Source organism: Astyanax mexicanus, chromosome 13 (assembly GCF_023375975.1).
Source record: "Astyanax mexicanus isolate ESR-SI-001 chromosome 13, AstMex3_surface, whole genome shotgun sequence".
In the NCBI taxonomy this organism is placed as follows: Eukaryota; Metazoa; Chordata; class Actinopteri; order Characiformes; family Acestrorhamphidae; genus Astyanax; species Astyanax mexicanus.
In genome coordinates, this window is record NC_064420.1 from 52,142,690 (window position 1) to 52,167,500 (window position 24,811).

Sequence of the window (24,811 nt, forward strand, 5' to 3'; positions counted from 1 at the left end):
AAAGTGCAGTAGTGTAGTAGTGTAGTAGTGTGAGAGTGTAGTAGTGTGAGAGTGTAAAAGTGTAGTAGTGTAGTAGTGTGAGAGTGTAGTAGTGTAAGAGTGTAAAAGTGTAGTAGTGTAGTAGTGTGAGAGTGTAGTAGTGTAGTAGTGTGAGAGTGTAGTAGTGTGAGAGTGTAAAAGTGTAGTAGTGTAGTAGTGTGAGAGTGTAGTAGTGTAGTAGTGTGAGAGTGTAGTAGTGTAAGAGTGTAAAAGTGTAGTAGTGTAGTAGTGTAGTAGTGTGAGAGTGTAGTAGTGTGAGAGTGTAGTAGTGTAAAAGTGTAAGAGTGTAAAAGTGTAGTAGTGTAGTAGTGTAGTAGTGTGAGAGTGTAGTAGTGTGAGAGTGTAGTAGTGTAAAAGTGTAAGAGTGTAAAAGTGTAGTAGTGTAAGAGTGTAAAAGTGTAGTAGTGTAGTAGTGTGAGAGTGTGTTGTGTGTGTTTTTATAGATAACAGAGTTGTTGGTGTATCTCAGGAGGCTGGTCTCTCCTCCGGGTTTCCTGGGAAGTGTTTGGTGGTGGAGTTTGGGGGTGGTGGGTGGAGCTCCGCGGTGGTTCGGGGAGGTTGGGGAGGTGGGTGGTGGGTGGTGCTTGGCGGGTGGAGGAAGCGGTGGTTTGGGGAGGCGGGTGGTGGGTGGTGCTTGGCGGGTGGAGGAAGCTGTGGTTTCCTGCAGATATCTCCTGCTGCAGGACGGTGCTGAAAGACGCTGGTGTTCCTCTGTGGCTCTCGCGCCTGATGTGAAAGTCACCCAGTTTCCATATAAGGAGTGTGCTAGATTTCCTCACGCTTCAGATGGGACAGCTCAACGAGGACGTCCCATTCGCCGCCCCCTCCTCACCCTGCTTACCCTCCATACCGTCCCTCTCCGTCCCTCTCCGTCCCTCAGCAGCGTTTATTTTCAGAGTCTCTGCAGAAACTTCACTCAGAATCACCTTGTCTTTAAAAGAGACGTTCAGTTTTTACTAGATTGCAATTCTTGCAGAAACTGCGACTGCGTTTGCAGTGCTGATCTGTGGCTGGTTACTATGGTGTTGCTGAGTAGTTGCTAAGTGGTTGCTAAGGTGTTGCTAGGTGGTTGCCAAGGTGTTGCTATGATATGTGTCGTGTTTGCTATGTTTTTGCTAAGTGGTTGCCAAGGTGTTGCTAGGTGGTTGCTAAGGTATTGCTAGGTGGTGCCAGAGTGCTGCTTAGGTATCTGTGGTAGTTGCTATGGTGTTGCTAAGTGGTTGCTAGGTGGTCACTAAGGTGTTGCTATGGTATCTGTGGTAGTTGTCATGGTGTTTCTAAGTGGTTGCTAAGTGGTTGCCAAGGTCTTTCTAGATGGTTTCTATGGTGTTGCTAGGTGGTTGCCAAGGTGTTGCTATGGTGTCCGTGGTGGTTGCTATGGTGCTCCTAGGTGGTTGCTATGGTGTTGCTAAGTCGTTGCTAGGTGGTTGCTAAGGTGTTTCTAGGTCATTGCTGAGGTGTTGCTAAAGTGTTGCTAGATGGTTGCCAAGGTGTTGCCATGGTATCCGTGGTGGCTGCTATGGTGTTGCTAAGTGGTTGCCAAGGTCTTTCTAGATGGTTTGAAGGTGTTGCTAGGTGGTTGCTAAGGTGTTGCTCTAGTATCCGTGGTGCTGAATACTGTACTGTAAAATGAGTAAACACAATTCTGCTCTCTAACAGAAACTGTGAGCTCAAGCTCAAGTGTACTTGGGTTCTGCAGCAGGACAATGACCCGCAGCACTGAGACGAGACGGAGTCCGGACTCAACTAATACAACCCTATTTTACAGTGTGAAACTCTTTACTGGATGGTTCTGATTTTATTCAGATCAATTACAGGAAGTTTATAGAGTCAGACTATCGTCACCCATTAAACAATAGAAGAAGAAAAAGAAGAGTTTTAACTGTAGATTAATTTTATTTATAAACACTAATAAAAGGAATCTGTTACTCGTGAGATGTGAGGTCCGGTTTTACCGCTGTCCGTTAGCCGTTATTCAGATCAGTGGGATTTTAGCGTGGCTGCAGGACTCGGTCAGGGAGGACTTCCTGGAATACCGGACGCTCAGATTTCCCACGAAAATCTGTGTGACTGTTCGGTGATCAGTAAAGGGGATTAGTGGATTTTATGATGCACCCCTTCCATCAATATCAAGAGTTCTGTCCATTCACAGGGTGGTGTTTTCTTTTGTCTAATATCCATATTTCCAGCATGTGGATTAGGATTAATCAGCTTTAGTTACAGTTAGCTACTTTCAGTTAGCAGAGTTAGCTAAAAGTTAATCTTTTATTTCAAATTAAGAGTTAGAGTTTATTATTAGAGTTTATTCTGCTCTTATTTCAACCACAAGAGCTCAGTAAAATGAGCTCATCACCCACCTCATCCCCAACCTCTCAACATCCTACAGTACCGGACATTAACGAAAACGTGAAAGTGCAGTTAACAAAATATAGTGTAAAATATAGTGTTATCCTATGTGGTTGCTGTGGTTTTGCTGAGTGGTTGATATGGTCTTTGGGAATGTTGTTGTGGTCTCTCTGAATGTCGCTGGGGTCTCTAGGAATGTTGATATAGTGTCTCGTAATGTCACTGTCCAGAGGAAACTTTCTACTAGATACTAAAGTCACAGTGTTGTGAGGATTTGATTGCATTCAGCCACAAGATCTCAGGATAGTGAGATCATCACCCACCTCATCCCCAACCTCTCAACATACTACAGTGCTGGACATTAACGAAAACATGAAGAAATGCATCCTGATAAAGTGCAGTTTTTATAAAGTTGTAAACGTCTCCACTCGTCCTTCCAGTCTCCTCTCCTGCAACCTGACGCATCTCCTCTGAGATTAAAGAACATTAGCGTTAGCGTAGCATTTAGCATTGGGTTCCTGTAGAGAAAGTTGGGCGAGGAGGAGCCGACCGGGAGGAGGACGCTTTCGGCAAAGACAAACTGACCCGCTTACTAAACATACTAAACACCGGCCTGAGACCGCACACCACCGAGAGAGAGAGAGAGAGAGAGAGAGAGAGACAGAGGGAGAGACAGAGAGAGAGAGAGAGAGACAGAGAGAGAGAGACAGAGAGAGAGAGACAGACAGAGAGAGCAAAAAGAGAACTAAGGGAAAAACTAATAAAAAATATTTTACTTTTATTACTTTAATTTTGCCTGGTTTCAGTTCTGCTGAAAGGTGGTTGCTAAGGTTTCCCAGAATGTTTTTATGGTCTTGCTAAGTACTTAATATAGTGTTATCCTATGTGGTTGCTGTGGTTTTGCTGAGTGGTTGATATGGTCTTTGGGAATGTTGTTGTGGTCTCTCAGAATGTTGCTGGTGTCTCTCAGAATGTTGCTGGGGTCTCTCGGAGTGTTGCTGTGGTCTCTAGGAATGTCATTGGGATCTCTCACAATGTTGCTGGGGTCTCTCAGAATGTTGCTGGGGTCTCTCTGAAAGTTACTGGGGTCTCTCGGAATGTTGCTGGGGTCTTTCGGAGTGTTGCTGTGGTCTCTCAGAATGTTACTATGGTCTACGTTCTGTAAGTGGGTTACTTGCAATGCTAGTGTTGGAAGGTGGTTCCTGTAGTTTTCCAGGTGGTTGCTGTGGTGTTGCTATGTGATTGCCATGCTGTGGCAAGATTGTGGTACTCCAACATTTTGGGAACAGTGATTTTATAATGATTAATTGGTAAAAGATTAAGTGTAAATTCTGTGTTTATCATTGTAAGTCACATATAAAGTAATATAAATGGTAATTAAAAGTATGGAAGTTTTTTGACCTGATATTCACAAACATCATGGGGGACTTTTATTTTGAAAAAAGTTTGTAACAGGAAGTGGAGGTAGCTGCCATTTTTGAGAGGAGGATTCTCAGTTTTGAAGAAAGTTCGCTCCAATGCTTCAGTATATCCTGTATCTCCAAAACAACAACTTTATAGGAGAGATATAAAACCGTATTAACTTTCAATGGAAAAGGATTGAGAACTCTTCCTGGAGCGGTGGACTCTTCACAAAGCTGTGGACTCTTCTTGAAACTGTGGACTCTTTTTGAAGCTATGGACTGTTCCTGGAGCTGTGGACTCTTTGTGAAGTTGTGGACTCTTCATGGAGTTGTGGACTCTTCATGGAGCTGTGGACTGTTCCTGGAGCTGTGGACTGTTCCTGGAGTTGTGGACTCTTCTTGGAGTTGTGGACTCTTCATGGAGTTGTGGACTGTTCCTGGAGCTGTGGACTCTTCGTGGAGCTGTGGACTATTCATGGAACTGTGGACTGTTCCTGGAGCTGTGGGCTGTTCACGGAGCTGTGGGCTCTTCATGGAGCTGTGGACTCTTCATGGAGTTGTGGACTCTTCATGGAACTGTGGACTGTTCCTGGAGCTGTGGACTGGTCCTGGAGCTGTGGACTCTTCGTGGAGCTGTGGACTGGTCCTGGAGCTGTGGACTCTTCGTGGAGCTGTGGACTGGTCCTGGAGCTGTGGACTCTTCGTGGAGCTGTGGACTCTTCGTGGAGCTGTGAACAATTCATGGAACTGTGGACTGTTCATGGAGCTGTGGACTGTTTGTGGAACTGTGGACTGTTCGTGGAGCTGGGTAAGTTCGATGCTGTTTGTATTTTTTTTTGCTGGGGCTTGTATTGTTTTTGGAGAGTTTGTGTTTGTTGCATTGCCTTGGTTTACTGCTAGGTGGTTGCTATGGAATTTCTTGGTTGTTGCTGTTTGTCTCAGATATTACTTAGCTAGGTAAATATCTTCTGTAGTGTTGCTAAATGGTACTGTTGCAATGATGTCCTAGCTGGTTGTTATGGTGTTGTTTCGTGTCTGATAGATGGATATATATATGTATAGTGTTGCTTTGTTGCTTTGGTATTTGCTATGCTACCTCATTTGATGACTTGCCACAGACAGTGGGTACAGATCCCTCCCTCAGAAGAAGTCTATCTATGGCTATTCCTGTTGTGTACTGTCATGTCAAACATGGCTTAAACAACAGCTTATTTGCATAAAAGTGTCAGAGCTCTTAAACGGCTCGTTCTGAAAAGGACTGAAACTGATAAGAATAAAGCTGGTGAAATCTTTATTTTTATCTTAATTTGTGAGTGATTTTATATGAAGAACTTCAAAAACATTTTTTTTTGTGTATAGAACATTGACATACAGTATTCTAACTTGTGTAAAAACACAAAAAATGTATAATTTATCCCCTTTAAACAGATTTCAGTATGTATACCACATGGTAAAACACACCTACAGCACTGCGTTCCAATACTCAGCGTTCTGAATATCACACACAGCTGTTCGGCCTCAGGACGTTCCTGCGCTAAACGCTACCTTCATAAACACAGCCCAGAACATCTGGATTAGCATTCCCAAAACCCTTCCAGATGTTTTCACCTCTCAAACTGTATTTAGCACCAAGAAACTTACGCTAACAACACATGGAAGACACCGGGAACTATGTATTAGCATCAAACCTGGAACTGTGTATTAGCATCATGCTAATTAGGACTTACTTTTTTTTGGTAGAAACTTTAGCCCCACAAATACTAACTGTAGCTAATAACATCGCTAACAGGGAATTAAAGCTAGTAGACACCTTAGCATTAAGCCATTTGCACCATGCTAACTGTTAGCGGTTCACTTTTATATCACTGTTATTCACTGTTAGCCTGTTAGCCTGTATTAATGTTGTGTCTGGCAGTGTGTGATGGAATCAGCTGCTGGTGACAGAAGTAGCATCACGGTTAATATTTAATGAGCTCTGTGTGGATTCTGGGTTCTGCTGGGTTCCCTCCTACAGAGTCTGAGCACTAAAACACAGAAACAACATCATAAATATTACTATTATTGTTAATAATACAAACAAAAAGAATAATACTACTCGCAGAGAGCATAGACCACTTAAATCAAGAGAATTTAGAAGAGGACAAAAGTAAATAAGAAGTAGATTGCAGACAGTATGAACCCAAGATAATTCATGATATATCTGTTCAACTTAATTCCATTTATTAATAAACAAGTAAAGCTTTTACCACTTTATGATGTTGGCATTATAAAAATAAAATCCTTCGCACTGTGCAGCTTGATTTAGGGCATGTCTGTGTGTCTCTTAATTAATGATGGGTGTGGTTAATTTTGGGCGTAACGGGAAATAATAAACCAATCAGAGTGTCTCTTCCTCATCATTCTCTTTAAGAGTAGATCAGGTGAGCTCTGTCTTTGGTGGATTGCTATTGTAACGGTGCAGCTACCTGGACGTGTTCAACAAACTCTTCTCAGCAGAGGAAACTGAGCTGCTGGTTGACGCTGTGAAGGAGCTCCAGCAGCTCATTTACGGGAACAGCAATGTTATTTTATTTACTATTCTGTTTATTGTTGATGTAAAAGTTGGGTTTGTGCTGCTGTGTGTTCATGTGTGTGTAATAAGTGGGGGTGTACGCTCGGCTCGGCACGGCGCCTGTGTTACCGAGATAGCAATGAACGTCTGACTGTTGGCGCCTGTCTAGGTTGTATTCAGTCAGTGGAGCTCCTGTGTTTTCTGTTACCAAGATAAACAAGATAAAACTCCAGAAATGTACCTGAACACACCTCATTTCCAGAACACCACGCCCATCAGTGTAGATATATTCAGAAGATCTGCTGCTGTTTAAACCAGGCAGGAGGAAGGAGTGAGAATAGACTGTTGGTGGGGTGGAAGATAGCAATGGGCATCACAGTGAGCCTTGTGCAGGGACTAAGATAGGACCCATGATCCTGAGAACAGTCTGGATGGTCCTTTTCTTCTTTGGTCCAGATTATTCCAGGTTCCTCCAAGTCCAGTAGAGAAGTGGGCGGAGCTTCTGGACATGGTGAACATAAAGCTTGTGTTGTGTACAGTAAAGTTGTAAGGTGTTGAAGGTCTGAACTGCATGATTGTATAATTATTAATAAATGAAATTAAGTTGAGCAGATTTTGTAATTTGTGATTTTGTGAAATGAGTAGATGAACAGTAGTATAAATAAAATAGTTGATCATCTTTATTATAGAGGTGAGTTTTTAGGGTTATTAATGATGGAGCTGAGTGAGGAATATACTGTATTAAAGCTGTGCCAGAGCTTCTGATTGGTCAGTATTGGGGTTGTGCAGCAGATGTAAATGACTGTGCTGCAGCTGCTGCAGACAGGCTGATTGTTTTGTGTTAATTAATGTTTTGAGTGCCTGTTCCACAAAAAGCCTTTTCACAACAGGAAGTGCTGGCAGCCGTGACGAGTGAGAAACAGGAAGCACTGCTTTAGGAATTGATTGGAAGGGTCTGGGTTGCTATGGCTGCGGGGCAGGAAATCAGAGCTCTGTACTAACGAGGGGTCTGTACTAATGAGGGGTCTGTACTAATGAGGGGTCTGTACTAACGAGGGGTCTGTACTAATGAGGGGTCTGTACTAACGAGAGGTCTGTAGTAACGAGAGGTCTGTACTAACGAGGGGTCTGTGCTAATGGGGGGTTTGTAGTAATGAGGGGTCTGTGCTAACGAGAGGTCTGTGCTAACGAGGGGTTTGTAGTAATGAGGACTCTGTGCTAACAAGAGGTCTGTACTAACGAGAGGTCTGTAGTAACGAGAGGTCTGTGCTAACGAGGGGTTTGTAGTAACGAGGGGTCTGTGCTAACGAGAAGTCTGTTCTAACAAGAGGTCTGCGCTAACGAGGAATCTGTACCAACGAGGGTTAACTTCTAATGAGGGGTCTCTACTAATTAGGGCTCTGTACTAATGAGGAATCTGTACTAACGAGTGGTCTGGATTAACGAGTGGTCTGGATTAACGAGGGGTCTGGGTTAATGAGGGGGTACTAACTGTACTACTCTTTCTTTGATATTCCACTGTTTAGGATTTGTGGTATCCCACTGTTTGATGTTTATGCGGTATTTCACTGTGTTTGGTGTTTATGTGGTATTCCACTGTGTTTAGTTTTGATGTGATATTCCACTGTTTAGGGTTTGTGGTATTCCACTGTTTGATGTTTATGCAGTATTTCACTGTGTGTTTTGTGTTTATGTAGTATCCATTGTGTGGTGTTTATGTGGTATTCCACTGTTTGATGTTTATGCGATATTCCACTGTGTTTTGTGTTTATGTGGTATACAGTTGTGACTGTATTTGTAATGAGGTAAGTTTGTTGTTTTAACTGTATTTGTAACGTGTTGCAACTGTGTTTGATCTTGTTGCTGATTGGCTGTTGGTTCTGCAGATGTGAACTGGTTTTAGCCGGTTTGGTGGCGCGGTGTGCGCTAGCCTCATTTAGCGGGTTAATAAGGGCTCGGACTCGCTATATTTAGTGGTTCTGAGCTAAAGGCCCGCGGCCGTCCCACCGCTTATTTCCCAGCAGGCCGAGCAGCGCTTTTATAGCTGCCTGTCCTGGATAAAGGAGGGGGGGTAGTAGAGCTGGGGGGGGGGGGGGGATGGTAGAGCTGGGTCAGAACCGCTCAGTACTGAGGAGCCGAACCAAGATCCAAACTCCTCATAATCAATAATCAATAATAACTGATTATAACATCCCCTTATCCCTCTCGCTATATTCCTTTCCCTAATTCCTTTTTCTCAGTTTGTGTTTGTTCGCTCACATTCCCTTTTTAGGGGTTGAGTGGTTTAGGGGTTGAGTGGTTTAGGGTTTAGGGGTTGAGTGGTTTAGGGGTTGAGTGGTTTAGGGTTTAGGGGTTGAGTGGTTTAGGGCTTGAGTGGTTTAGGGTTTAGGGGTTGAGTGGTTTAGGGGTTGAGTGGTTTAGGGGTTGAGTGGTTTAGGGTTAAAGGGTTAAGTTTGGGTTTAGGGGTTGAGTGGGTTTGGGTTTAGGGGTTGAGCGGTTTAGGGGTTGAGTGGTTTAGGGTTTAGGGGTTGAGTGGTTTAGGGTTTAAGGGTTAAGTTTGGGTTTAGGGGTTGAGTGGGTTTGGGTTTAGGGGTTGAGTGGTTTAGGGTATAGGGGTTTAGGGGTGAGTGGTTTAGGGTTTAGGGGTTGAGTGGTTTAGGGTTTAAGGGCTAAGTTTGGGTTTAGGGGTTGAGTGGGTTTGGGTTTAGGGGTTGAGTAGTTTAGGGGTTGAGTGCTTTAGGGTTTAGGGGTTTAGGGGGTGAGTGGTTTAGGGGTTGAGTGGTTTAGGGTTTAGGGGTTGAGTAGTTTAGTGGTTGAGTGCTTTAGGGTTTAGGGGGTGAGTGGTTTAGGGGTTGAGTGGTTTAGGGTTTAAGGGTTGAGTTTGGGTTTAGGGGTTTAGGGGTTGAGTGGTTTAGGGGCTGAGTGGTTTAGGGTTTAGGGGTTTAGGGGGTGAGTGGTTTAGGGTTTAGGGGTTGAGTGCGTTTGGGTTTAGGGGTTGAGTGGTTTAGGTGTTTAGGGGTTGAGTGGTTTAGGGTTTAAGGGTTTAAGGGTTAAGTTTGGGTTTAGGGGTTGAGTGGTTTAGTTAATTATTCATGTGATGTAAATTCTCTTTAATGATTGATAATGAATGAATGATTAATTGTAGCTTTATTAACATCTCTACAAGGAAAACAACATTATCCAACAATTACAACAATTACAACAGCCATTATTAGAAAAATCAATAAAAACAATAATGTAACAATAACCACAAACATCACAATAACAATAATCACAGTAACAACAGCGACCATAATATCAACAAACCCTGTAAATAATCACAATTATAACAGTAACAAATAATCACATGTAGTAATTGTAAATTTGAGAAATAGGAAAAATATTTAACTCTCTTCATTCTTTTCTTTCTTTCTCTGCTAGAGTGTAACAGGTGTTTGTTTATATTTTGTTTATATGGTGTTTGTGTTTGTTCAGGTGTTTGTTTATATTAAAGCTGTCTGATCTGAGGATGAACACTGAGTGTTTATATTCCTCTGGATTGTAGTTGTGTGAGAAGGTCATGGGGGTTAAGTGATGATCTGCTCTCTGTTTTGCACGTAGAACCGGAAAAAAGAACTCTCCGCGCGAGTGTGCATGAGGTGCGCGAGAGAGGGAGCGAGTGTGCGCGAGGGGGTGCACTGAAGATGCCAATCAAAGTAATCTGGCGCTCTGGAGTTCCAGACTGAGAGGGAGCCGGGGCGCGAGAGCGGAGCGCCACCCACATGGGTGGGGACAGACGCACACACTCGCGCACAGACGCACACGCTCACAGAGACGCGCGAGAGCAGGAGGGAGAGAGGACGCAGAACAGCAGCGTGTGCAACACAGACGCGCAAGAGAAAAAGAGAGAGAGTAACAGAGAGAGTAACAGAGAGAGTAATAGAGCAGGATGGAGACGTGAAAGAAGAGTGAAAGTAGTGAGAGAGTAAACAAAACAGGACGCAGAGTAACAGAGTGAGGGAGAACGAGAGAAAGGAGAGGAAGAGAGAGAATGAGAGATATAATATGAAAGAGAGCGAGAGAGGGAGGGAGGGAAAGCGAGGGAGCGTACGTGTCAGAAGCTCACCGAGGAGGACGAGAAGAAGGAGAAGGTGGAGGAGGTGGAGGAGGAGGTGCCCGGCTATATGGACGACCACCTGCACCTCCTGAACTCCAACAACACCGTCAACAACAACATCGCCAACAGCGGCATCGGCGCCAACGCGCACAACCACCTGCTGAGCCTCGGCCACGCTCCCGGACCCGCGCTCACGCCGGAGGGCACCATGACCGTGGTGTCGTGCGACGGGGCACCGGAGGAGCCGAACAGCAACGCTGTGGATCGGTACGAGCCCGAGCACGAGTGCTGCGAGAGGGTGGTCATCAACATCTCCGGCCTGCGCTTTGAGACCCAGCTCAAAACCCTGGCGCAGTTCCCCGAGACCCTGCTAGGTGACCCGAGGAAGCGCACCGCTTACTTTGACCCACTTCGGAACGAGTACTTCTTCGACCGGAACCGACCCAGCTTTGACGCCATCCTGTACTACTACCAGTCCGGCGGGCGAGTGAGGCGACCGGTCAATGTGCCCATCGATGTCTTTACAGAGGAGATTCGCTTCTACGAACTTGGCGAGGAGGCTATGGAGAAGTTCCGTGAGGATGAGGGCTTCATCAAGGAGGAGGAACGGGCGCTGCCGGCCGGAGAATTCCAGCGACAAGTCTGGCTCCTTTTTGAGTATCCGGAGAGCTCTGGTCCGGCCCGTGGCATCGCCATCGTCTCAGTGCTGGTCATCCTGGTGTCCATTGTGATATTTTGCCTTGAGACGCTTCCAGAATTCCGGGACGATGACAGCGACGTCACTCGGGATCGGGTCGGCACAACCCCTCTGCACATGCTCAACCACTACCCAAACGAGATGCACGGCCATGGCAACTTAACTGGCGGACTTCCTCCGATACTGTCAGGTACTCCTTTCTCAGACCCGTTCTTCGTGGTGGAGACTTTGTGCATCGTTTGGTTCTCCTTCGAACTTCTCGTGCGGTTCTTTGCTTGCCCCAGCAAAGCCACCTTCTCCAAGAACATCATGAACATCATTGACATTGTTGCCATCATCCCGTACTTCATCACGCTCGGCACAGAGCTGGCAGAGAGGCAGCAGGGAAATGGCGGTGGGCAGCAGGCCATGTCTCTCGCCATCCTGCGAGTCATTAGACTGGTGCGAGTCTTCAGGATCTTCAAGCTCTCGCGCCACTCCAAAGGCCTGCAGATTCTGGGCCAGACGCTCAAAGCCAGCATGAGGGAACTCGGACTGCTGATCTTCTTCCTCTTCATCGGAGTCATCCTCTTCTCCAGCGCTGTGTACTTCGCCGAAGCTGACGACCCTGACTCAGGGTTCAACAGCATCCCTGATGCCTTCTGGTGGGCGGTGGTCACCATGACCACCGTAGGGTACGGAGACATGCACCCGGTCACCATCGGAGGCAAGATTGTAGGGTCGTTGTGTGCCATCGCTGGGGTGCTGACCATCGCCCTGCCTGTGCCCGTCATCGTCTCCAACTTCAACTACTTCTACCACCGGGAGACGGAGGGCGAGGAGCAGGCGCAGTACCTGCATGTCGCCAGCTGCCAGCCCATACCGCCCTCGCCCGAGCTCCGGCCGGCGCGGAGCACCTCCTCCATCAGCCGCTCGGAGTACGTGGCGATGGAGGAGGCACTGCAGGCCAAACACAATTGCGTTAACAAGATCTTTACGGACGTGTAGGACCAGCGCGAAAGTACGCCGTCATCGTAGCGGGGACAGGACTTGTGCGGATACTTCACTGTCACTCAGCAATTAGTGCAGCGCACCATCGCCGTCGTCATCACTGAGGAGCTTCAGGATGAAGATGCGAAGATTCTGATTAGTGATTAAAAGGAGGCGTGGTTTATTTTCAGTCTGTTTGTATTGTGTCCAGTTTCTGTCTGTGTTTACGTACGTCTAAGAGCACCTGCTGTGCTACACCAATCGGAATGTGTGTGTGAGTATGAGTATGAGTGTGTGTGTGTGTGTGTGAGTGTGTATAGTCTGTGTGTGTGTGTGTGTGTGTGTGTGTGTGTGTGTGTGTGTATAGTGTGTGTGTGTGTGTGTGTGTGTGTGAGTAGTTGTGGGTTGTGTGTATAAAGGTGCCCCCCCCTACATCCCCTCACACACACCAGACTTAGTGTGGACTCGGACTCAGACTGAGGGGAGGGGGGCGGTGCCCGGAGTGATGCAATCACCATAGTGACAGTAGTTTCCCCGGCAACCTGCTATTGTTGCCATGGCATCCTCTCCCAGTTTCCACAGCAACCCTCCAGATGGCATCGGCGTCCCGGGGTGGAGCTGACGAAGCCTCTGACAGTGATGATGATGAGGAGGATGATGATGATGAAGATTGTGGGCGGCTCCATCCACGCCTGAGGTGGGTACACATTCAGTCTGTTACCCACAATGCACTGCAGCTCTTATTATTATTAATTAGCATGTGCGGCCGGTGACGCTGGAAGTAGGTGAAAGTTCAGCTGCAACATCACAGCCCATAATAACCTCTAATAACAACAGAGGAGAGGGGTGATTCAATAACTGATACTGCTGATCAATAACTGATACTGCTGATCAATAACTGATACTGCTGAGTAATCTATAAATAAAGTATATGACCTATATATAATATCAATATACGATGATACAACTATTCTGCTAAAATTAATCATTAATGATTAATACTGATGATCAATTATTAATTCTGTTGCTTATTGATTGATACTGTTGATCAATGATTAAGACTATTGATCAATGATTTATGCTGCTGATCAATGATTACTACTGTTGATAAAGGATTAATACTGTTGATCAATAATTAATACTGATAATCAATGATTAAAACTGTTGATTAATGATTAATACTGTTCATTAATCATTAATACTGTTCATTCATGATTCAAACTGTCGATCAATGATTAATACTGCTCATCAACAATAAATACTGTTGATCAATAATTAATACTGATGACCGATGTTTAATACTGATGATCGATGATTAATACTGATGATCGATGCTTAAAACTGTTGATCAATGGTTAATACTGATGATCGATGATTAATACTGATGATCGATGCTTAAAACTGTTGATCAATGATTCATACTGTTGATCAATGGTTAATACTACCGATCAATAATTAATACTGCTGGTTAATAATTAATACTGTTGATCAATGATTAATACTCATGATTAATATTTAATACTGTTGTTTAAGGATTAATACTGTTGATCAATGATTAATACTGCTGACTAATTACTAATAATGTTGATCAATGTTTGAAACTGTTGATCAATAATTGATATTGTTGATCAACTATTAAGTGTTAAAAATAGCTGATAATGATCAGTTCTGATAATCAATATGATATAATATATTATATTACATTTAAAAATTACATTGACAAATAACCAATAAATAGATAAATAGATACTAGTGATCAGTTACCGATGCTATTACATCATTAATAAATGATACTACTCATAAGTATCTGCTGATTAGAATCTTACTACTGATAAAAACTGATACTATTGATCAGGAAAAGATACTACTAATCAATAATACTGTTGATCGATATATTAATAACTGATATGAGCAATAAATGGATATCAATAACATTTTTCACTCATCAATAACTAATTCTGCTAACCAATAATATACTATTGACTAATAACTGATAATATTGACTATCACCATAAGTGGGCAAATAATGTAAAATTGATCAATAATGGTTAATCAATCTTATCAATGTTTGATGCTTCTGAGCAGTAACTAATTCTGATTATTAAAAACTTATTCTATTGATTGATAACTGACAGTATTGATAATTAACTGATTCATTAGATCAGTAGGTCATACTAGTGATCAATATGTACAGTATTTATTAATATATAATGAAACATGTCAGTAATTGATGCTGAAGCCTTATGTCTATTATTAATATTGATGTGACTGATTATGTGCTGATCAATATTATCAGTTATTGATCAGCAGTGTACGATTAACAGTAAGTGAAAGTGTAGCAGAATTTAATGCTAAAATTAAACATTTTAAATTAAATAATATCTATGTGGAGAAATTAAGGAATTAATAACAAAGACAATTAACAGATTATTGATACCTTTGATCATTGACTGATTGATCAGTATTGATCGATACCCCAGTTGTTTCCTGTGTGTGTGTGATAGAGCTCCCTCTAATGTACAGAATGAGTATGATTGGTAGAACTGGATGTTCTGAACAGTATGTTTATTGATCAGTGAGTAAAATATGAGTTATTGATTATAAAAGATCAGTTATTGATTTATGATCAGACACTCTGCTGGTAAGGAGATTATTTCTGGGCTTTTTCATGATGTCAGACACACACACACACACACACACACACACACACACACTCTCTTTTTATAATCAGTGTCGGCTGAAGGTGAGTGGAGAGCAGGTCTGACCTCCTTTATTGATTATTTTAATATAAATCATCTCTATTCACTTACAGCGGATTAACTGGGTCAAAGGTCACAAACCAACACAGCAGGCCAGGCCACACCCACTGTGTGTGTGTGTGTGTGAGAGAGAGGGATGACTGGGTCAGTGGTGCCACCCTGTGGTTGGTACTGTTACTGCAGCTGGTGAGCAGAAGTGATGTCACAACAATATATACATAATAATATATATATATGTATATATATGTATGTAAATGAATAATAAAGTGATGTATCAGATTATGAAGGAACACATAATGAATCATGTAGTAACTTAAAAACAGTGTTAAACAAACTAAAATACTCTGTGAAGTATTTAGATACTCTTATCTGAGGAGCTGTTTGTTAACTTGTGGTTTCTGAGGCTGAAAACTCTGATAAACTCATCCTGTACAACAGAGGAAACTCTCGCTCTTCTATCCTTTCCGGAGGCGGTCCTGATGAGTGCCAGTTCCATCATTTTAATGGTCTTTGCAGTAACTACACTTGAGGATACTTTTAAAGTTCATCATAGTTAACTTTTTTTTTAGTAGCCGAACGTATTGATTGGAGGAGGGTGTTTATAAGTGATTGGACGTGTAGTGAAGTGTGTATCTGAGCTGTGATTGGCTGTGTCGGGGTGCTGGGGGAGGAGCTGGGGGGGTAAATGCAGGGTGACGGGTGTATGAACAGAGGCTGGTTCTGAATCTAGGCCATGCTGTGATTCTACAGGAGCCTCTTTCTGCACCACTGATCCAACAGCGCCGGATCCACTACCCCGACCTGCACACTTTAATACACACTAATACACACTTATACACACTAATACACACTAATACACACTAATACACACTGATACACACTAACACACACTGCTTTCTTATGTGTCCTAAAGCATTAACGCTCGGTTGCACTTTCTGACTCTTCCCTGCATCCCTCTCTTCACTAATCGACCCGCTGATCTCATTCCCCAGTGCCTCAGAACCGGGTCAGGATCCGCCCCATATCTTCAGAACCACAGTAACAATCTAGCTAGTGGCTTTTAAAGTGAGTTTAATAGAACACACTGATTAATTTAACACTTTAATGCTCTGCACTGAGATGCCAAACTTGTGGGACATGCTTAACCATAGCAACACCACAGCAACCACCTACCAAGCCCCACCCAGAAAGCACCATAGCAACAATCTAGCAAGCATCTCAGCAACCATAGAGAAAGCACATCAGCAATTATCTAGCAACACCTCCACAACCATCTAAAAAAGCACCTTAGCAACTGTATAGAAATATCTTAGCAACCCTTCAAAGCATCTAAGCAACTGTATAGAAATACTTTAGCAACCCTATAAAGAATCTATGCAACCGTATAGCAAAACCTCAGCAACTGTATAGAAAGCACCTCAGCAACCATCTAGCAATACCATCAGCAAAGATGGGAAAAGTAAACCTTGTGCGTCTCAAACTCACAAAAGTCATGTACTAATTATCTTAATTAATCATGGGTGTGGTTAATTTTGGGCGTAACGTGAAATAAACCAATCAGAGTGTCTCTTTAAGAGCTCATCATTCTCTTTAAGAGTAGAACCAGGTGAGCTCTGACTTTGGTGGATTGCTATTGTAACGGTGCAGCTACCTAGACGTGTTCAACAAACTCTTCTCAGCAGAGGAAACTGAGCTGCTGGTTGACGCTGTGAAGGAGCTCCAGCAGCTCATTTACGGGAACAGCAATGTTATTTTATTTACTATTCTGTTTATTGTTGATGTAAAAGTTGGGTTTGTGCTGCTGTGTGTTCATGTGTGTGTAATAAGTGGGGGTGTACGCTCGGCTCGGCACGGCGCCTGTGTTACCGAGATAGCGATGAACGTCTGACTGTTGGCGTCTGTCTAGGTTGTATTCAGTCAGTGGAGCTCCTGTGTTTTCTGTTACCAAGATAAACAAGATAAAACTCCAGAAATGTACCTGAACACACCTCATTTCCAGAACACCACACCCATCAGTGTAGATATATTCAGAAGATCTGCTGCTGTTTAAACCAGACAGGAGGAAGGAGTGAATATAGACTGTATGAATTTATCTCAGTCCTGCACTCTGAGTGAGGTTATACGGTGCACCGTATCTAAAGTAAGATTATAGAGTAATGTATTTCCTGAGGCAGAACTGCACTTTACTGTCCTTTACCTCAGAACCTCAGAATCAGGTCAGGAAACATCTCTGCTTATTCAGGTCAGTCAGAATCACCCTGAGAAAATAAACCTGTAGTTTATATCCCAGTTTCTGTAGCAGCTGTTAGTTAGTTAGTTTTGTTTGTTTGTTTGTTTGCTTGTTTGTTTGTTTGTTTGCTTGTTTGTTTGTTTGTTGGCTTAAACGAATAAAGTACATTCTTGTGTTTCACATGACATCATAATAAAGCGTCAGTTAACTGATAAAACCTTTGCACAGTTATAAATCTGAAGCTTAGTTTGGCCACCTAGTTTCCCTTTCATATAATTAGCTTAGCTTAGTGTAGCTTAGCTTTCCAACTAACAAATTAGCATCCATTCCTCCACCCATACAGCTCTCACATTTTAGCTTCTAGCTTTTAAATCAAATTCCCTTGTGTTTTGTTGTGTACATGTTCTTCCAGCATTTTGTATTTTATTTATATTTTATACGGTATAGTTAATATTATTTCAAATCTCTGTTAAGAATCTTCTATACTTTTATATTTCTTACTGCACCTCCCTTTTAATTGTTGTTTGTTTCTACTGTATTGTGTAACTGCTACTGTCTGCTGAACTTCCTTTGGGATCAGTAAAGCATCCATCCCCTGGTTGGATAGAGTCCATCCATCCATCCATCCATCCATCCATCCATCAGTCTATCCATCGGTGCTCTCCTTGGTTGGATAGAGTCTCTTCTAAACAGTTAGCTTAGTGTAGCTTCGCTACTCAAATTAGCTAACAAACCAAATTAGTGCCTCTTTCATCAGTATCAAACTTAAATTATCAGCAGCCCTATTTATACCAGTTTTAGTCCCTTTCAGAAGGAGCCGTTTAAGCACTCTGTCACTTTTATGCAAATAAGCTGTTTCTGGCTACGCCCCATGTTTACGCTGTACGTTTACCACACGTTAGTGTTAGCTTTTTTAATGCTTAACTGTGACAGAAGCAGAAAAAAAAATTGCTGACATCTGCTGACTTCCCATATACAGTAGGTACAGATCCCTCCCTCAGAAAAAGTCTGCTGGTTAATCCTGTTGTGTACTGTCTGAAGTTCTTGAATTTTTTTTTTTACTGATTTAGTGGGCAGGGCTCTGGTGGGAATTGACGGCAGAGGGGTGGAGCCAGGATGGTTCTTTGCATGTTTCCTTATTGTGATGTCACAATAAGGGAGGAGCCAAAAGATTCATAGAAGCAAATGATTTCTGACACCAAACTCTGTTTTATTTCTCTACAGCTGTGTGGAGCAGTGGTGAGGAGGATGAAGAGGATGAAGGCCAGGTGGAGGTTCTGGTGGAGGTTCTGGTGGAGGTTCTGTTGGACTGTTCTGTCTCTGCTCTGGACCTGCTGGACATGGATCTGCACTGGAAGCCCCACCTCGGTTCTGGCTCTACAGCGCCACCTGCCTTTATTAGTCCCATTCAGAATATCTATAGCTCTATAGATACACATAGAACCCTGTTCCAAACACAAGGTGCTGCAGAACCTTTTACAGAACCAGACCAGTGTCCACAGGAACCAGAGAGGGGCGGGGCTTAGCCAAGACTTCAGTATATCAAAGTTTCCATTGGCTCAAAAAGGGGCGTGGTTTAGCCTAGATTCTGTTGGCTCAAAAAGGGGGTGTGGCTTAGCCTAGTCTCCAACATATGAACATTTACAGACATGGGAGGGGCGTGGTTTATTGTAGAGGGGCGTGATTTTGCCTAGTCTCCAGCATTTTTACATTTCCATTGGCTCAAATATGTATGTCCAATTTTTCTATTACCTCAAGAGGGGTGTGGCTCCAGTATGTAAAAGTATGTAAAAAGTATGTAAAAGTTTCCACTGACATGAGAGGGGCGTGGCTTAGTCAAAAGCAGTGTGGTTTAGCATAGATCTTATTATATCAAAGTTTCCATTGACTCGAGAGGGGTGTGGCTTAGTCTAGATTCCAGCACAAAAAAAATTACACTGGCTCGAAAAGGGGTGTGGTTTAGCCTAGTCTCCAGTATTTCTCAGTAAGTTTCCATTGGCTAAAGAGAGGCATAGCTTATTCTTCTCTCCAGCAAATCAAAATTTACATTGGCTCACAAAGGGGCGTGGTTTAGTTTTGACTCCAGCATATCCACATTTACACTGCCTCAAAAATGGGCATGGTTTAGCCTAGTCTCCAGTATTTAAAAGTTTCCATTGGCTAAAGAGAGGGATAGCTTAGGCTAGACTCCAGCATATCAAAATTGTCACTGGCCCAGAATGGGGTGTGGCTTAACCAAGTCTCCATCATATAGAAAATTTACGCTGTCTTAAAAAGGGGTGTGGCCTTGTCTAGACTGCAGTATTTTAACATTTATACTGCCTCAAAGGGGTGTGGCTTAGTCTAGACTACAGCATATCAAAGTTTCCATTGGCTTGAGAGTGGCATAGCTCCAGGCAGGTCCCAGAGAACTAATTCACTGTTGTTCTGACTTGCACTCGTTTATTTGTTGTTTTTTGTTCATCCCTCGTTACTCCCTTTTACATTACTCCTTTCTTACATTCTCATCTAATCAATACAGTCACTCAGTGTAGCGCCCTCTACTGTTTGAGTCACCTGGAATTCAGGCTTTCAGTTAACAGCTGTGCTGAACTCATCAAGAGTTAATTACTTGAATTTCTTGTCTCTTAATAAAGTGTTTGAGAGCATCAGTTAAAGTAAAGTAGTGAAGAGGTAGAGTTACAGGTATACAGTGAATAGTGAATATTTGAGTAATGTTCGAATCCAGGTTATGAGAAGAAACAACTACTCAACTAAATAAAGAATAAAATACTTTAAGAAAAAAATGAACATCAGTCAATCTGAAAAGAAGAATTTCAAGAACTTTGAAAGTATCCTCAAGTGCAGCCACTGCAAAGACCTTCAAAAACATTATAATGATGGAATTGGCACTCATCAGGACCGCCAAAGGAAAGGAAGAACAAGTTAACAGCTCCGCAGATAAGAGCACCTAAATACTTCACAGAGTATTTTGGTTTGTTTAACACTTGTGTGTTAAGTGTTTAAAAATTCAGATCCAAAAGCATCAGCACCTTGTAGCTGGAATAGGGTGTATATTAAGAAGTGTGTAGGGTGTTTGTGTGTGTGTGTGTATGGTTGTGATATTTAAGCTGCTATAAGTGTGTGAAGCTCACTAAAGTGCTCCTTCACGCCCTCCTCGCCTTCTGCTGTGCTAAAACAGGACGCGGCGGCTAACGCTAATGATGCTAGCTCCATCAGTTCTGTTGTGTGCTGTCGGGTGTGTTTAACGTTGCTGTATAAAACTGATCCATATAAGCACCGCCTGGTCCTCTGTGTGTTTCAGTGTGGGCGGGGCTGGGGGTGGAGCTTACAATACAATATGCCAAATTTTTGACACTGCTACTTTGGTCACTCTTTGTGTTTCTCTGTATATTTTATTTGTCTCCTTATTTTCATCCTGTTCTTCAATACTCAGAACCCACAGGATAGAAAACCACCACATAACAGCTATTATTATTAGTAGTACAAAAGGATGCTGCCCGAAGGATGCTGATCTCCAAAGGATGCTTCCCAAAGGGTGCTCCCTAAAGGATGCTACCCGAAGGATGCTGCCCGAAGGATGCTGCCCTGAAGGATGATGCCTAAAAGATGCTGCCTAAAGGATGCTGCCCAAATGATGCTACCTCAAGGATACTGCCCGAAGGATGCTGCCTGAAAGATGCTGCCCGAAGGATGCTGCCCGAAAGATGCTGATCTCCAAAGGATGCTACCCGAAGGATGCTGCCCAAAGGATGCTGCCCAAAGGATGCTGGCCCTGAAGGATGATGCCTAAAAGATGCTGCCTAAAGGATGCTGCCCAAATGATGCTACCCGAAGGATGCTGCCTGAAGGATGCTGCTCGAAAGATGCTGCTCGAAAGATGCTGCCCGAAGGATGCTGCCCCCGAAGGATGATGCCTAAAAGATGCTGCCTAAAGGATGTTGCCCAAATTATGCTACCCGAAGGATGCTGCCCGAAGGATGCTGCCCGAAAGATGCTGCTCGAAAGATGCTGCTCGAAAGATGCTGCCTGAAGGATGCTGCCCGAAAGATGCTGCCCGAAAGATGCTGCCCGAAGGATGCTGCCCGAAAGATGCTGCCCGAAGGATGTTGCCCGAAGGATGCTGCCCGAAGGATGCTGCCCGAAGGATGCTGCCCCCGAAAGATGCTGCCCGAAAGATGCTGCCCGAAAGATGCTGCCCGAAGGATGCTGCTCGAAGGATGCTGCCCGAAGGATGCTGCCCGAAGGATGCTGCCCCCGAAAGATGCTGCCCGAAGGATGCTGCCCGAAGGATGCTGCCCCCGAAAGATGCTGCCTGAAGGATGCTGCTCGAAGGATGCTGCTCGAAGGATGCTGCCCGAAGGATGCTGCCCGAAGGATGCTGCTCGAAAGATGCTGCCCGAAAGATGCTGCCTGAAAGATGCTGCCTGAAGGATGCTGCCCGAAAGATGCTGCCCGAAGGATGCTGCCCAAAGGATGCTGCCCGAAGGATGCTGCCCGAAGGATGATGCCTAAAAGATGCTGCCCGAAGGATGCTGCCCGAAGGATGCTGCCTGAAGCATGATGCCTAAAAGATGCTGCCTGAAGGATGCTGCTCGAAGGATGCTGCTCAAAGGATGCTGCTCAAAGGATGCTGCTCAAAGGATGCTGCCCGAAGGATGCTGCTTGAAAGATGCTGCTCGAAAGATGCTGCCCGAAAGATGCTGCCCGAAAGATGCTGCCCGAAAGATGCTGCCCGAAAGATGCTGCCCGAAAGATGCTGCCCGAAGGATGCTGCTCGAAGGATGCTGCCCGAAGGATGCTGCCCGAAGGATGCTGCCCCCGAAAGATGCTGCCCGAAGGATGCTGCCCGAAGGATGCTGCCCCCGAAAGATGCTGCCTGAAGGATGCTGCTCGAAGGATGCTGCTCGAAGGATGCTGCCCGAAGGATGCTGCCCGAAGGATGCTGCTCGAAAGATGCTGCCCGAAAGATGCTGCCTGAAAGATGCTGCCTGAAGGATGCTGCCCGAAAGATGCTGCCCGAAGGATGCTGCCCAAAGGATGCTGCCCGAAGGATGATGCCTAAAAGATGCTGCCCGAAGGATGCTGCCCGAAGGATGCTGCCTGAAGCATGATGCCTAAAAGATGCTGCCTGAAGGATGCTGCTCGAAGGATGCTGCTCAAAGGATGCTGCTCAAAGGATGCTGCTCAAAGGATGCTGCCCGAAGGATGCTGCTCGAAAGATGCTGCTCGAAAGATGCTGCTCGAAAGATGCTGCTCGAAAGATGCTGCCCGAAAGATGCTGCTCGAAAGATGCTGCTCGAAAGATGCTGCCCGAAAGATGCTGCCCGAAGGATGCTGCTCAAAGGGTGCTCCCTAAAGGATGCTGCCCGTAAGATGCTGCCCGAAGGATGCTTCCAGAAGGATGCTGCCCCTGAAGGATGATGCCTAAAAGATGCTGCCCGAAGGATGCTGCCTGAAGGATGATGCCTAAAAGATGCTACCTAAAGGATGCTGCCCAAAGGATGCTGCCCGAAAGATCATGCCCGAAAGATTCTGCCCCCCGAAGGATGCTGCCTGAAGGATGATGCCTAAAAGATGCTGCCCGAAGGATTCTGATCTCCATAGGATGCTGCCCAAAGGATGCTGCCCCCCCGAAGGATGCTGATCAAATAATAACAGCTGTATCTCTGTGGTGGTTTTCTATCCTGTGGGTTCTGGGTATTGAAGAACAGGGTGAAAATAAGGAAAGGAAAAATAAGACATACAGAGAAACACAAACACAACTACAGTCTGGAATTATTTTACAACTACAGAGTGAAATATATGATAAGTGGAGCTGAAAACATGATGGACAACAGGTGTAGAAATAAGTGCTTAATCAGTATACAGCTCCAAAAATATTAAGAGAGCACTTCAAAATAATCAGATTGTCTAATTCTGCTATTTATAGGTTTATGTTTGAGTAAAATGAACATTGTTGTTTTATTCTATAAACTACAGACAACATTTCTCCCAAATTACAAATAAAAATATTCTCATTTAGAGCATTTATTTACAGAAAATGAGAAATGGCTGAAATAACAAAAAAGATGCAGAGCTTTCAGACCTTAAATAATGCAAAGAAAACAAGTTCATATTCATAAAGTTTTAAGAGTTCAGAAATAATCAATATTTGGTGGAATAACCCTGGTTGGTTTTTAATCACAGTTTTTTTTCATGCATCTTGGCATCATGTTCTCCTCCTCCACCAGTCTTACACACTGCTTTTGGATAACTTTATGCTGCTTTACTCCTGGTGCAGAAATTCAAGCAGTTCAGTTTGGTGGTTTGATGGTTTGTGATCATCCATCTTCCTCTTGATTATATTCCAGAGGTTTTTAATGGGGTTCAGGTCTGGAGATAACAGGTTTTAGCTGAACTCTCTTGCTGTGTTGGTGAGGAATGTTCTGGTGACGTTTGTTTTTTTTTTCTGCATTGACCTGCTTCTACTGACCTTCAGGTGGACTACACACACACACACACACACACACACACACACACACAGGTATCTAACTCAGCAGTGTGATATTAGTGCACTGTAAGCAAAAAAGGTCATACGTAGTGTTTTATATATTGTCGCTGTCCACACTGCAGAACACTAAATCTTTCTCTGATATCACATTGTGTAAGTTTTAGATCATATTGATTATTTAGGAATACTTATACTTAGAATTTTTACTTTATTTTAAGTATTTAAGTAATTTGACTCAAAATAAGCAAAATAAGTTCTGAATTCTTATTCTTGTGTCCAAATTTAAACAGATTTTAGCTTGATTTCAATTTTACTACTCATCTTGAGACTTTGCTTTTTCTTATTCTGTTTTTTTAATTATATTATATTTTAATTTTAAATTATATATATACATATGTATATATGTATACAACCATGAACCATCAATCAGTATTTTATAGAGCTCCACTAATCATTTGTGCATTATCCTCGTATCTCCAGTGCTAATTGCTGGGGTTGTAGGTTAGTTTGTGTGAGAGAGCATCTTCATGACCCTGAGTGATGGTGATAATGGTGGTGGTGATGATGATGGTGGTGGTGATGGTGGTGGTGGTGGTGATGGTGGTGGTGATGATGGTGGTGGTGGTGATGGTGGTGGTGATGATGGTGGTGATGGTGGTGATGGTGGTGGTGATGGTGGTGATGATGGTGGTGGTGGTGGTGATGGTGGTGGTGATGATGGTGGTGATGGTGGTGATGGTGGTGGTGATGGTGGTGGTGGTGGTGATGGTGGTGGTGGTGATGATGGTGATGGTGGTGGTGATGGTGGTGGTGGTGGTGGTGATGGTGGTGGTGGTGCTGATGGTGATGGTGGTGATGATGGTGGTGATGATGGTGGTGGTGGTGGTGGTGGTGCTGATGGTGATGGTGGTGATGATGGTGGTGATGATGGTGGTGGTGGTGGTGATGGTGGTGGTGGTGCTGATGGTGATGATGGTGGTGGTGGTGGTGATGGTGGTGCTGATGGTGATGGTGGTGGTGGTGCTGATGATGATGGTGGTGGTGGTGGTGGTGATGCGGTTGCCGGGGTAACCGGGGTTGAGGTACAGATGGGCCGACCCCCAGTTTCTCACCATTTGGGAGAGAGCAGCAACAGGAAGTGACATCATACTGGGAGACCAGATGGAGTCTCTCTCTCCATCATTCTATATCTCTTTCTATCTCTGTCATTCCTTCTCTCTCTTTTATT

The 24,811-nt window shown here is 43.9% G+C and overlaps 1 protein-coding gene across 1 annotated transcript; it reads left to right on the top strand.

Moving 5' to 3' along the window:
• Positions 1-10,153: 10,153 nt before the first annotated feature.
• Positions 10,154-12,478, top strand: LOC103027793 (potassium voltage-gated channel subfamily A member 2-like). The gene has a single exon (XM_007242677.3). It carries the CDS (start codon positions 10,503-10,505, stop codon positions 12,117-12,119), a length of 1,617 nt encoding a protein of 538 aa, XP_007242739.2. The 5' UTR covers positions 10,154-10,502; the 3' UTR covers positions 12,120-12,478.
• Positions 12,479-24,811: the final 12,333 nt, after the last annotated feature.

Excerpts from the sequence above, each read along its gene's own strand:
- LOC103027793 (XM_007242677.3), top strand. The coding sequence starts at position 10,503 with ATGGACGACCACCTGCACCTCCTGAACTCCAACAACACCGTCAACAAC.